The following is a 14,241-nucleotide window of genomic DNA, read 5'->3' as shown; positions in this document are numbered from 1 at the left end:
GCATGCCGAGATCTGATCCTATCTTAAGCTAGACAGCTTTGCACCCATTTCACTTCCATCCTTATCATTATGAAACATCCATTTAATACTAACATACTGATAGAGGGGCACTGGTTTCGGGTGTGGCTTGAGACACTGTGTGGTGGGGTCTGGTGGCTTCCCTGGATGGCTGTCCTCCTTTCCCTCTGTTCCTTCTCAGAACCTGTTCTTAGTAGGGGAGAGAAGGAAAGGGCACTGTCACGGCTTGGGCTGGGCAGGCTGGGGACAGCCACAAGATTGGCTTGAACTCCCATGGGGTGGTCCCTGCCTGGTTTAAAGGAGGGGCTGCCCAGGAGTTGGGCTCTGCCCAGGGCACGGGTGTCCTCCTGACATTTCAAGCTCTTTGTTTCATTCATTTGACTCCTCTGACTTTTTAATCAGGGACCTCCCTGTAATGCTACCCTTAAGCCACCATGTAAAGATCAACCAGGATCCGCAGGGTGATTTCTTTGCAGTGGACCTAGCTGGGTAGACTGAATTACAACATGGGCTTGTGTGTGTGTGTGGCAGGGGATGCCAGAGTGGTGACCAAGGTATCACAAGTGGGGAGTGTGCTCCGTGCTCTCCCCACTGAGACGTGATTCCTGGCACCAGCCCCACCAGCTGAGAGCCCGAGAAGCCTCCCTTCTTCAGCGTGTTAGTGGAGCAGCCTTGCAAAGACTGAGGCAAAAGTGTATGAAATCTCCATCGCTCTCATCACACAGGTTGTTTGGGATCCTCTGGACTTGGCTCTGATCCTGTAAAGGGCTCTGGGAGCCTTAAAAAGCTGGTGCCCACGCTGCTCCTGGGGAAAACGCCCTCTCCTTTGGATCGGACTCCGTCTCTCTTGGTACTGCCTACAGGAATCGCCCGAGTGGGGCCCGGCTTGGGCGGCCTCTTGCCCCTGCCCCGGATTACGTACCGTACCCCACAGAGCCCTTCACATTTCATCTCAAGCCGGCCTGTGTGTGCACTCAGCCTCCTCAAGACAAGATCATAATCCGGGTTGTTCCCCCTGCAAGTGCCGCCCTGCCATGGGGCCTCGGTCTGCTGTGTGTGTGCCTGCGTGGGTGCCGGGGGTGTGCAGGGCAGGCAGTCCCTTAGTTGGAAAAGCCACAAACATCCATGGATCTTTTTCCACTCCTTCTCCAAGGCTAACTGTATTCAGGGAAACCATGAAAGCACTATCTGCGCCCAGGTTGCAGATCCCCTTGCAGGGTGAGCAGTATTGGCGCCAGCAGCCTCTCGGACAGGTGAACATTTCTCTAGACCCTGGGACTTGCCAGGAAGCGGGTAGACCAGATGCCTCTAACCCCCCCAGGGCAAAGGCAGCAGACAAGGAAAGGGCTAGTTTTTAACTTAAACGCAACCATCTCCTCAAAAGCAAGGTAAGGAAAGAGGGTCCCATTCACCATGACCCAGGCAAGTGGGAGGTGGCCCTGCAGTGCTGTACTCCCCAGATGCTGGCCTCCCTGCTCCTTCAGCTGGGCTCATGTCCCTCTGTGTGGACAGGTTTTCAAAGGAGAGACTGACTAGGGGAGGCAGAGGCACCAAAGCACCGACAAGTTAAGCAACTTGCCCCAAGCGGCAGAGAAGAGGGGCTCAGGAAGCAGGACGGTCCCTGTCTCGCCCAGCCTTGAGGACCAAGTTCTCCCTCCAACGCTCCTGCCTTGAACCTGGAGCCACCGGAGGCTTCAGCACTCAGAATGCTCCCAATTAATGCCACTGTGTCCCAAGCCTCAGTTCCAGGACCGTCGGTCCTGTGCAGGCAGGGGCCACACCTGACTATTCACCACGGTATCCACGGCTCAGAGCCTGGCTCAGACCAGCTGCTCAAGAGTGTCTGTGGAGCGAATGAATGGACAAATGAGAGCGCAGCAGGTGGGATGGCAGCACAGGCAGTGGAACTTCTGGAGCCGGAAATGACCTCCGCTTCTTCCTCCCCGCTCCCCTGCCCCCAGCCAGACAGGCCGAAGCACCAAATGGTATCGTCCTGTCCTGGCACTGTGGTTGGTATGCTTGGGGTGCCTGCGTGAGCGCCCCAGCCGGCAGGGAGTGCTGGACAATACGGCTTTCCTGCCAAGCGGGGTGGGCTCTGGCACGGGCTCCATGGAGAACGGGCTCTCCTCTTCCTGGAGGGAGCTGCCACCCTAACCCTGCCGTCCACGCACCCCTCCGAGCACCTGCCATCTTTGCTTGCGGTAAACGTGGTTCTTCAGGCCCAGGCTTGCTCCTGCCCGCTGGGAGGGAGGTGATCACGTGGTGTGGTCACCTCTCAGCGTGACAGCCCTGCGAGGGGGCCGACAGCACCACCTTCATACACAAAGGGGGTGTCAAGGCTGGCAGGGCACAGATAAAGAGCAAAGACAGGCTGAGAACTCACCTCTCCCCGAGACCCTCTGGCAGCAGAAGCCCTTCCCCCTCCATCAGTTGTGTGGAGGACTTGCTCAGGCAGGGGGATGGGCACGATGATATCTCACAGTCCATCCTGCCCCAAGAGCTTGCTTCCGTGCGAGGAGTCTACTCGCGCGGACGGTGCCATATGCAATGAGGGCCCGAGACACTGATTGCTCTGCTCAGATCCAGCGTGTTTTCTGAAAAGGCCGGTCCTTTAATTCAGCTCACAGGCACACTTCCCTGACAGTCCCTGCCTAGGCTACAGGAATGCCCAGCCGTATCCAGGCAGGTGGAGGAGGAAAGCCAGAGGAGGAGACCCCTGAGCTGGCTCCCTAGCCCCCGCTATTCACCCTGTCCCCTTTTACCACGAGAGAGATGCCCCTCAGGCTTCCTGACAGCACACCTGGCTACAGCTCGGGCCAAAGGACAGTTACTCTCAGGTTCAAACAGCCTACGTGGCTCAGCTGTGGGCTACATTTTCTTACCTGCAGACAGAGTATGTGTGTCTATGGGCTTCACCTTTAACTGACTATTCAGTGATGCAAGCATTGCTAATACCTTTGTGGCTTAAACATATGGCAAATCAGGCTTTCATAAAGTCTCTGAAGGACACAGCCCTGTTCCTGCCCAGATCCCCTGGCAAGCAGCTGGAGGCTCCAATCAGAGGCTGTGTCTGTGGCAGGTGGTCCATTACTGGGGGTCAGCTTCACCCTCCTGAAACCAGCTCTAGCTGCAGCAACAGCTAAAGGGTTACTCTTAGGCTCAAGATCGCTCTCTCTCTCTCTCTCTCTCTCTCTCTCTCTGAGGCTAGGTACCTTTGGTTTCAAAATGGAATAGGTGGGGAGGATGAAGGCAGCGCCTTGGGTCTCTGAGAACGGCAGGTCTGACAGTGTCTCCATCTGGGACAACGGGCTGCAGGGCATGTTTTGAGTGGCTGCTCCTGGCTCTGCTGTGATGCTTGCATAGGCCGCCCCATTCCCCTTGAGAGAGATGTCACTGGAGGCTTCAAGGCTTGCAGGGAGGGGCTGGGAACCTGGGAACTGCAGGGACAGGTCAGAGCTGCGTAAGGCATACGAAGAGCCCTCCCAGGCCAGGCTTTACAGCACTGTTAGTGCCGCGTTCCTGCAGGGCCTCCTGTTATGTAAATACCCTAAGGAAAGGACACACCGGCTCTGTGTTGGGGACAGCAGGGCCCCATTCACATGCCACAAAACACCAGTTTCAACATCACACAGAATTGACTGAGGAGATGCTATCTGCTAGAGACGAAAGGGGGAGCAGTGCTTTCCACCCCCAAGCACACCAGCACAGCCTTCACATCGCAGGGGTCCATTTCCTGGAGGGTAGCAGCACACACCCTGACCAGGTGGGGGGCACCCTCTATTCTGGATGCAGTGGGTGTGGTCCTTTCTCCCACATCCTGAGTTTCACTGATAGGGAGGAAGGAAGTCCAAACTAGCCCTTTCTTTCTTTCTTGAGGTGGGCACAGCTCCCCAGGGACCAGATGCCTGGTTTTCCTCTGCTTGAGGTACACGGTCACGGGAGCTGAAGTCCTTCCCATCAGTGCCCACTCCTGTTCCTCAGCCTCCTTCAGTCAGCGCAGCTTTTGTCTCAGACACTTCGGAGGAAGGGGCAGGGTAGGGGTGAGGAGCAAGAGGTAAGCCCACCTCCCAACTGAACCAGAGCAAGGCAAGGAGGCCTGCCCACCCTCTCCCTGCCAAAAATACTGTTATTTTCCAGAAAGAAGCCAAGCTCAGCTCAGCAACTGACAAGGCTGAGGCGGATGGGTTGGGGGCCAGGGGAGGCATGTGGCGAGAAAGGCATCCTTCAGAAATACGTTGGCCCAGCAGCGGTTTGAATACTATAGCTTTTCTATATGTTCGTTTACGGATCAATCCTTTTTGCCTATCTTTGCAATTCCCTGGGGGAGAATCCAGCTATTCTTTCTTTTTCCAGGGACATTTCTTCAAAAGGAAAAGAAAATGGAGATGTTGGGTCTGGAGGGGAGGATGCACAAAGCAAAAATAAAGATAATGAATAAGTACCGTAACCAACAGAAACGGGTGAGTGTGTGTGTTGAGGTCAAGGGCGGGCAGTGTGGGTGGAGGCTCAGGGTGGCTGTGAGGCTGAGCGAGGGGCCCGGGCTCCCTCCAGCTGAGCTTAGCCGTGGCTCCTGCTCACCCACAGGTGGCACCCCGGCGGGGGATCATCGGGAGGGGGCTTGCGGTTGGCTGGGTGGTCACTGGTCCTCACAGCTTGGCAGACTCCCATGTTGTACCCTGGTTCCTGAAGGTGGTGGCGGCTTTACGGTCGGTCTGCAGCGGCTCATCTCCCCCTCTCCCCTCCTTCTACTTGCAAAGTAGTGGCTGTGCCTGGGGGCACTCCGTTAGGCCAGAGAATAGATGGCGTTGACAGGCGACGTGGCCTCTGAGCTTTCGTTGCCCTCTGTCTCTTCCTTGTCCTTTTTGACTGTGTACTGGCCGATGAAGGAGCCGTCCTCATTGAACTGGCCCTCGCCGCCTTCGCCATAGTCCACCAGGCTGTCGTCACTCTCCTGCTGCTTGATGGTGCCATCCAGGGAGGTCTGGCTGCCCTGCAGGGGCTTGTTGTCCTCGTCACTGGACGGAGAAAGACAGAGAATCAGGGCCGGCCCACCCAGTGCAGCCCAAACCAAGGCCGGGCAGGAGAGAGCCTGCAGCCTCTTGCCAGGCACACGCACTACACAGCTCAGAGAAGACGGGGCTTCAGGGTGACCCAGCCCAGCCCTCACTCCCCTCCCTGTCTGGCCAGCTCTACAGCAGGGACGCTGAGGCCCAGAGAGGATGGCACATTCTCCAAGGCGAGGGGGTAAGCTGGTACAGAGCTGGGATGGACCTGGCCTGGGGTCCTCTCCATGAGGCTGGGCTGCTCTCTGGGGTGGAAGCTGAGAGAGGACGCCACCCTATGGTGCGGCAGAGCCAGCTGCTTGTGGACCAGGGGGATGGGAAGGATCACAGAAGGGGAGTCAAGGACTTGGAGCTCTGGTCCTGAGTGTGTCCCTGTGTGGTTCAGTGGCCTTGGGAAAGCCCTTCCTTCTCACTGGGCCTTAGTCCCTCCATCAAGAGGGTTCAGCTAGCTTTGACTCTGTGACCTCTGACTTTCTCTGGAAAGACTCTGCCCTTGACAAAAAGCAGGGGTCTGGGCCTTAAAGAGACAAACCTCTCCCTGCCCTTCCCCTTCTCGGTCTCGGTGGTGTTCCTCTCAGCTCTGGTTTATCCACAAACAGATGCTGTTGTTTCAGGGCTAGCTCGTGATGGAGGGAGGAGGGAGGGGCATGCAGATGAGCTAGGAGGGGCCCGCAACTTGAGACAAAAGTAGCAAGGCTCAGAGGATCTGGCCCAGCCCTCTCTGAGGCCCCAGGTCCGGCCCTTAAGCTCCTCTCCTGCAAGGAGAGCTGGTAGCTAAAGTGGCATCTACCCACTGGGGTGCCTGCTGTGCCCCCAGGAAGTGAGACACCCCGAGTGGGCCAGGCATCTGCTCAGGCACCACATGCCTTCTCCTGGCTCTTTCAGGCTCAGAGGCAGCGGCCGGGTGCTGCCGGCTGCACTTCGGAGGAGAGACGAGGTCCCTGGCAGGAGGCCGTCGGACCAGCAGTAGGAATCCGGGTCCCAGCAGGCAGGACCACAGCGGTGCCAGGCAGTCTGAGCAGACACCCCCCACCCCCACTCCCCTGCCCCAGGCCACGCGTAGCCCTTCCTGGGCTTGTGGCAAACCACCATCGGAGCTGCCATTAGAGAGGGCAGGGAGCTCTCGCTTCTAACCGCAGTGCTAGGCAAAGACAGCTGCTGCGGGAGGGCCGTGAGCAGAGCCAGAGGAGCTGGGTGTCAGTCGATGGAAAGCTATTAGTCCACTCGCCCCACGCGCTGCGAGGGTGCAGCCCCATTACCCGGCCTGTGTTCTCGAGAGGCAGCCGACTGAGGAAAGTGGGTCTGCGGGGTTAGGTTGCATTTGTTCGGGGGGTGGAATTCACATTTTGAGAACAAGCAGATTCTCATGACCAGGCTCCGTACCCCACCTGGCAGTCTTTTTCCCAGGCACCCTCTCCCTAGGGCCCTCCACACCCCCTGCAGGGACACGATGATGGCGTCTATGTGATTCTCCGGAATTCAGGCACCTAAGCTAAACGCAACCACCGGACAGGGTGGCCCAGTGGGGCGGAAGGCAGTGGGAGGGGTCCTTAGTGTGCCAGGGTCTCGTGCGGAAAGAGGATCTAGGTCTGGAAAGAACAGACCTCTCCCGAGGGAAGCTTGAAAGAAACCCAGTGACTGCGGCCCCTTGTCTAGCCGCTCGTTAGCCTCCCTGCCAAGAGACCTTCGAGGACCCGGTGGACAGACAAGGGAGAGAGAAGTGGAGAGGGCCCCACCAGAGAGGTTCCTGGGCAGCGAGGCCCCAGACGAGCAGGGTGGGCCGGCCGCCCGGCCCCTCTCACCCAGAAACTTGGGTTTTCCTCTGATGTATTAGTCTCTGCCCTTTCCGAGTTTCGGACTCTTGGACTCCTCCAAGCGGGGGACCTAGGGTGGACGCTACAGGCCTCCCCAGAGCCAGAGCCGAGGGAGCCGAGGGGCGTGTCCACGCGTGTACATGCGGGAGCATGGTGTGTAAGCCCAAGCACGCATGTACCCACACATGTGTATCTAGCCTCAGTGTCGGTGGCGCAGGGGGTTGGGGTGGGGAGGACTCAGGTGTTTTTGCCCAACGGCTTTGGTGTCTGGGGGAGGAGAGGTACCTGAGGAGGTGGCTTCTCATCGCGCAGGTTACCTGGCCCTGATTTGAGGAGGTCCTCACCCTGGGCTGCACTGAGGCCCTGGGGAGAGAAGGCCCAGGGCCTTTGGAACCGATAGCTGGGGAATAGCTCTCAGCCTGGGGGGAAGCTGGGCCCCACCAGGGGTGCCGAGGACAGCCAGGGGAGGGGCCTCTCGTGCTCGCCCTTTGGGAGGCTCATAGGGATGCAGGGACTGGATGCCTAGAGCGGCCCCTGTGTGGGCAGCGGCTCTGCGGCCCGTTGATCTGATCCTATTTGAGAGGCTGCTGATGGGCAGAGTGGTGGAGGCCCAAGAGAGGATAAGGAGTGGTTAGAGGAAGATGGGGTGAGCTGGCCCCAGAGAGTAACTGGGTGGGGGTGGGGAAGGAGGGCTCCAGTCAGAGCATTTCCTCCCACTGCACGTGGCCTGAGAATGAGACCTCCACGACCCATCCTGCCTCATTCATTTACTCAGCGCACACTTGCCATTAAAATGGATGGATTACAACTTTGTTAAGCCGGATACAGAGGCCCGCCCAGATCCGAGAGGGAGCACGGGCGTAGGACAGCGGCAGTAGCTGGACGTTGGGCCCCTGGCCTCTCCAGTTTTGCACTAGCTCACTGGGTGGAGAGCGCAGGAATCTTGGCCACGTCACTTCCCAGGCTGGGCCTTGGTCCTCTCATTTGTGATACAGGCACTAGACCAAATGCCTCTCCAAGTCCTATTCCACAGTGCAGCCCAGAGAAGTCATTCTAGCTCCTGAGGAAAAGGGTGCTCCTAGAACACCACCCCCCCCACCCCGCCGCTGCCCTTCATCTCTCACCCAGTAGAGTCTTAAAGACGATACAGCTTCCCTAGGCCATTATCTTCACGGTTAGGGTGGAGTATAGGCAGAGAGGAAGCTAAGAGCAGAGCTCATTTCACAGCAAGGGGGGCCTGGCTGCACTTTGAGAACAAAAAGGTGGAAACACACTTACGAAGGATGCAATAAATCTGAACTGTGCCACTGAATGAACGAAATGTGGTTCAGCGAATGATTGGAGTGTGTTGGGTGAGTGTGTTGGGGGCATGGGGGGGCGCTGTCACAGAGGCAGAGGCGACAGCCTGATGGGAGAGGACATCCGTGCAGTGGCCTTTCAGCCCAGCTGAGCAGCTCTGAGGGGAGGGGGCTGCCCCAGGGGTGGTGAGGAGAACCCACCCGACAGAGGGTGCTGTGTATGAACAGGCAAGGAGATCACGCACCTGTAATCAAAGGAGCCATCCTCTTCTTTGGGGTCTTCAGGGCCAAGGGGAACGTCTTTCTTTTCTCGCACTTGGTCAGTAAGAGAAGCAAAGACACAGACATGGTGACTGAGTGTGCTCCGCTCTGCAGGGCCCCGTGCACAGCCAACGCTGCCTCTGGGCTCAACGACGCTCTCTCTTAATAAGGCGCCATCCATGCCCCCTTGTTCTTTCTTTCCACATTTCATCAGGTTAATTCAGCCAAGTTTATGCTGCCTTCTCCTCCCCATCACTGGGGCTTTTCTTACATCGTCACGGACAACTGAAATCTACCCCCACGTGGTTCCCCACCACCTCTCCGTGAGGTCTTCCCCAAACACCTAATGGATATGATCCTTGGCACCTTCTTGTTTTGTTTTGTTTTTTGTGGGGGCTGCGCCATGCGGCATGCAGGATCTTGGTTTCCTGACCAGGGATCGAACCCATGCCTTCTGCGGTGGAGCCCTAACCACTGGACTGCCAGAGAATTCCTTGGCATCTTTTAAACTCCTGCTCTGTGTTATAATTATTTGTGCCCATTTATTATGCTCGTAACAGAATGCCAGTTCTTTTCTCGAGGGTGGGGACTGTGTGTTTCTTCAAAGCTCCTAGGAGAGTGCCCTGGGCAGACAGGACACGCCACGCACACGTCTAGCATGGAAGGTGCTCTTCTAAGCGTGACCTCACTTGTTTGCATGACTCCCTCTCCCCCCACCCCCCTTCTGTGATGCGCCAGCGTCCCTCCCAGGCCCTGTCTTGTGCTGTGGTCCTCTGACTGTGCCAGCTGCACTGACCGTGAGGGAGAGGTCACCTCTCCTTCTAGTATCCTTAGCACCTAGCAGGGAGCCTGGCACACAGCGGACACTCAGGTGAATGACTGCTTCTTTTCGAGGTACAAGGCAAGATAATCACCCCTATTTTAGGGGAAGGAAGCTGAGGCCTTGAAGATGTCACATAACTAATTAGCAATTAAACAAAGTTTAGAGTGGAGACTGGAACCCTGGCCTCACGGCTCCTGGTTCACTCATCTCTTAATGGAAGGAAAGGAGGTTAGCTGTAAGAAGAACTTTCTGGAATGAGCAGAGGAAGGCTTAGAGTTTATCTAATCTGTTCTCAGGTGCACCAGTTCCACTTGGAACAGGGCGTGAGCTCAGTAAGGCCACTCTTCTCCCTAACTCTGCCTTTCTCTCTTACAGAAGAAAAACAATCCCAACACAGCACAACAAAGTGAAAGAAAACATCATTCACTGATAAAGAAGTATAATTTCCTGTCCTCCCTGACTTGAAGGAGAGGCATAACTCTTTAGAATCCTAGGGTCGGAGGACACGTGGGCCAGGGGAAGAAAATAAAACAGAATCTCTTCTCTCTTTCAGTTTTAGGGGATCTTGGAGGAGGACGTGTTCACAGACGTGGGGAGATGCCAGCATCTGGGGAGCATGGGGTGGGTCTGGTGACGGCTTTGGGGGAGGGAGCAATTTCATTCCGTAAGCCAGCCAGACTTTCACTCCCAGGGTCATCCATTATCCTGTCTCCTGTCACCCTACCCACCCCATCACAGACAGATGGCTTTCTCATCGCTGTTTGAAAAACAATCAATATTTCCAGAAACAAAAAAGCCAGAGGTCCTTGCCCTTGACCTTGGTTTGTCTGGGCTGGAGGATCTTCAGGCCACAGAACAGAAATATCTCTCTGGAGAAAAGCCCAAAGCCCTTTAAGGACTGCAAGGCCCTTTTCAGTGCAACCCACCCCTCAGCCTCTGCCTGCTCCCCATGCAGGAACATCTGGCCCTCTGTTGCGGTATCTATGACTTCAACCCAGTCATGCTGAGAGCCCAGCTCTGCAGCCTCTCTCATGGGTGTGCTTCTTCTGTCCAGACCTCTCCTCACTCCAGTCTCTCTCTCATGGTTACAGAAAATGCATCTCTCCTTCCTCCTTCACTGGGACGTTGGATCCTAATGAGATTCAGGCTGAAAAAAGCCAATTACTGAGCAGATGGGTGGTGAGTCAAGGGGAGGGAAGGCCAGGGTTCCTTGCATCCCCTCTCTGGCTGCCTGGACTGCGCCATCCCCCCACCTCAGGCGAACTTAATTAACTCAAGTGCTTGCTGGCAACTCGAAGACGCACGGAAAAGGCAAGAGGACGGTACGTCCGAGCGTGGCCAGGGCCGTGCTCACGGAGAGAACGGAGCCCCCCGGACCTGGCAGGGGACCTGGTGACTCACAGGAGAGCCTGCTGGCCCCGTCCCCCAGGCCTGCCCCTCGGATGCACCTCACCTGGGTACTTGCCGCCTCGACTCCTCTTGATGAAACAGACGATGAGCAGGATGAGCACCAGGAGGGCGATGGCACACATGAGCCCGATGAACCAGCCCTGGGTGGCGATGTCCGCCTGGTTGTTGGTGTAGGCTGGGGGGGAGGGTCAGAAGCAGACGTGTGAATGATGGGCACACAGGCAAGGGAGAAGGCGAGGAGGGGACGGGGGGAGGGGCGGGAAGAACTTCAGCTATTTCACGTCCAGGTTCCTCCTGCAGCCTAACACGACGACCCAGCAGCCCTCCGTCCCAAACTACCCCGCCACGGGGACAAGGAGAAAATAATTCAAAAGCCAAGGTCAAAAGGTGAGAAAAGAGGCACAGGAAAGGGGTAGGGAGCAGAATAAGCAGCAGAAGGCGGAACAGGTCCTTTAGGAAGGGAAGGTTCCTAAGGATGAGGCGTGGCATTCTTGCAAACCCGATGGCTGGGCACAGCCTGGTGGGGAATGAGGGGAGGCCAGGGACTGACTACGATTCCCCATGAGTAAGCCAGGGGTGAGCCGGCATGCTACCCGTCAGGCAACAGGGGCAGTGGTCACATGGCAAAACCCCTGGAAGAACGCCTTCGCAGGCCTGCACAGGCTCAGGGCAGCAACCCGTCCCACCCGCATGGCCCTGACGTCAATCAGGCTTCAAAGAAGTGGCTCCCGGGCGAGATGCAGTCCCAGGATGCCCTGTGCTTCCTCAGGTCTCCGCAACTGCACTGTGGGCTCCCTGACAGCAAAGACAGTCCCTGCGTGGGTACCCAAGACGGGCCAGTGGCAAGGTTGGGGCCAGAGCTGTGCCTTCAGCACACCCCACGCTGCTTCCAGACCACTTCCACACGTGGAGACCCCTGTGACAGTGGGCCCCTTGGCGTTCCTGCCTGGACACGTGGAGACCGGTCTCAAAGTGGGCAGATCCCTTCGTGATGCAAGGGGCAGGTGGGAGGGCCTGGAGGCTGGAAGCACACCTGATGGTGTCCTGGAGGACCAATGGCTAAGATCAGAGACCGGAAGGGGTGGGGTGGGTAGGAGTCCCTTGACCTCCTCCTTTCTGTGCAATGGAGAACAAGAGATGCAGCCTTCCATGGAAACCATGGCTCAGAGGATAGGAAGCATCAGAGGGACAGAACACACCCCAGGTAACCCTGGGGCCAGGAGAGCAAGCAGAGTGGCCTCTGGGAGAGCCAGACAACAGCAGGAGCCACACAGCCACAGCCGAGGCTCAGGGCCTCCTTGGGGAGAAGCACAGGGACAGAGGGTGGACCCCGGGCCTGTGCTGTGCTCCAGGGTCTACATCACACACCACTTTGTGGGACACGTATCTGGGTGCGCTCTACCCTTTGCTCTCCTTGGGCAGAGAAACTGTCTTTATAGTGTTCTCAGCATCTAGCCAAGGGCCTTGCAACCAAGAGGGGTCTCAATAAACAATGAAGACTGATGAATGAGACCTTCCACGCTCTCCGTGCTTTGGCTGAGCAGGCAGCCCAGGCTGGAAGGCAGCTGAGTCCCACAGAAACATGGCTGTAACCACCCTGATCCAGGCACACTGTGTGACAAGTCCCATCCCTGCTTCTACTCCTGCTTCCAAAGGCCATTTCCCACACAGGGTCACAGAGGTCTTCCCAAACCCCAGGTAGGATCAGATCACTTCCTTGCTATAACCTCCAATGCTTCTCCTTACTATTAGGAAAAACCCTCCATTCCATATCCTGACCTGCCGGGCTCCATCAGTCCCATCTGCCACCACTGTTGACCCTCCAGCCACACTGGCCACTCCCATTCCTGCCTCGGGGTCTTTGCATCTGCTGCTCTTTGTTCAGACGGCTGCTTCAGCAAATGCCATCTCTTTAGAAAGGCATTCCTGGACCTTCCCAGCTAAGGCAAAAGCCCTCTCCCCCACCCAGCCACTCTCTATCTGAGGGCTAGAATTTATCTTTTTCATAGCACGTATAACCATTTGCTATATTACTACTACTAACAGTTTACACTTATAAGCACATCCAATGGGCTGGCACGGCTCTAAGTGCTTTCCCACGGTTATCTAGTTTCATCATCAAAACAGCCCCATAAGGTGGATTTTCACTATTACCCCCGTTTCACAGGTGAGGAGACGGAGGCACTGAGGTTAGTGATTCGCTTAGGGTCCCAGGTCTGGTAAGTGGTAGAGCTGAGCTGTGATCCCAGGCCACCTGGCCTGAGTCTGTGCTCTTCACCCCACTCTCACCCTTCCACCCAGAAAGTAAATTCCTCGAAGGAGGAACTGTCCGGGCTCCTGTCGTCCCCCCAGTGCTGGGATGGAGCCTGGAGCGTAGAGGCACTTGATTCACACCTGCTCCTTGACTTCCTTCCCTTTGATCAGTCCACTCTCCCTCTTGGCCTGATGGGGTCTCTGCTTACCTCAGACTCCACGCTGCCCTCCCTTCTGCGTCACCCATTCCAGCACCCGACTCAATTGCCAGCTGCGGGTCCCCTTGGCAATTACTGCATTTTTCTGCTCCTGCCATGAGCCTTGCTGGAGGAAGATGCAGACCCAGGCTCATCACAGATCACTAAGTCACACTTCAACTGGACCTTCACAGTGGCCTGACCACCCATCCACTCCTCTCTCACTGCCCCTCCCAAACTGCTCCCCCCTCCCCTTGCTGTCCCCACGTGACCCTCTCTCCGCATCAGTATCTTGGTGTCAAGCTCATCTGCCCCACTCTGGAGACCACTGAAACCTCACAGCGTCCACAACTGTTCCTTTCTTTCGTGTCCAGTAGGGCTCTCCTCTCTCCCCTCTGAAGGGACCCAATGCCTCATTTCCTTGGTGGCTCAAACCTGTAAGGATCACTGAAAACTCTAGCATTTTCAATTAATTTCTGTGCTGTGTCCTCCATTCTGCTGTTAAATGCGTTGAAGCTCCTTGTATCTTAAAACAAAAAACCCTTGAGGAACCTGCCAGACTTTTTGGCTCTAGTGCATGCACTGTCCTCTTATAGGTAAACCCTTTAATCTTCCGTCATCTTCAGTTCCTGCCAAGTCCTTTCTCCACCCCCAACATGCTCACCTCAAGCCCCTCCATACTCAACGTTCCTCCACCATCACTGAGGGCGTCATTCCCAAACCTGCCTCAACACCCTTGACTCTTACTCTCACTTGTCCTCCAGTCCTGCCTTTCCAACTGGTGATCCTGTTTTTCATCTGTCATTGTCCTTCCAGCTGGTACCACACTGCAAGCCCAGGGCTTGCTCCTGACATCTTGGATGGCCATCTGCCTCCTTCCTGCCCCCCGCTTCTGCCAGTGGCTTCACAACTCATCTCTAATGGCTATCATTTTACTCCTTCCAAAATGTCTCTCATATTCATGTCACTGTCCCATTCTAAAGGGGTCCCCTCACCTCTGTGTCCATCAGATCCCAAGGATACAATGACACATCATGTCATTATGTTCCCAGGACACTTCCATCATGCCAGATGCTCTGGTCTTCCCCTTCCCTGTGTCCTGCC

The 14,241-nt window shown here is 56.4% G+C and overlaps 1 protein-coding gene across 6 annotated transcripts in view; it reads right to left on the bottom strand.

The window, feature by feature from the left end:
• Positions 1 to 4,801: 4,801 nt before the first annotated feature.
• The window catches only part of NFASC (neurofascin), a 68,641-nt gene continuing 59,201 nt past the window's right edge, over positions 4,802 to 14,241 (bottom strand). For all 6 annotated transcript variants that reach the window (XM_057726847.1, XM_057726848.1, XM_057726850.1 and 3 more), the window contains 3 exons: positions 10,731 to 10,862; positions 8,439 to 8,508; positions 4,802 to 5,033 (listed from right to left, as the gene is read on the bottom strand). In XM_057726847.1, coding sequence (XP_057582830.1) covers positions 4,802 to 5,033; positions 8,439 to 8,508; positions 10,731 to 10,862 — 434 coding nt within the window. The remainder of the gene's footprint in view (positions 5,034 to 8,438; positions 8,509 to 10,730; positions 10,863 to 14,241) is intronic.

This window comes from Hippopotamus amphibius, chromosome 3 (genome assembly GCF_030028045.1).
Source record: "Hippopotamus amphibius kiboko isolate mHipAmp2 chromosome 3, mHipAmp2.hap2, whole genome shotgun sequence".
NCBI classification, from domain to species: Eukaryota; Metazoa; Chordata; class Mammalia; order Artiodactyla; family Hippopotamidae; genus Hippopotamus; species Hippopotamus amphibius.
Note: the sequence above shows the minus strand (reverse complement) of the source record. Positions and strands in the feature narration are given on the sequence as shown.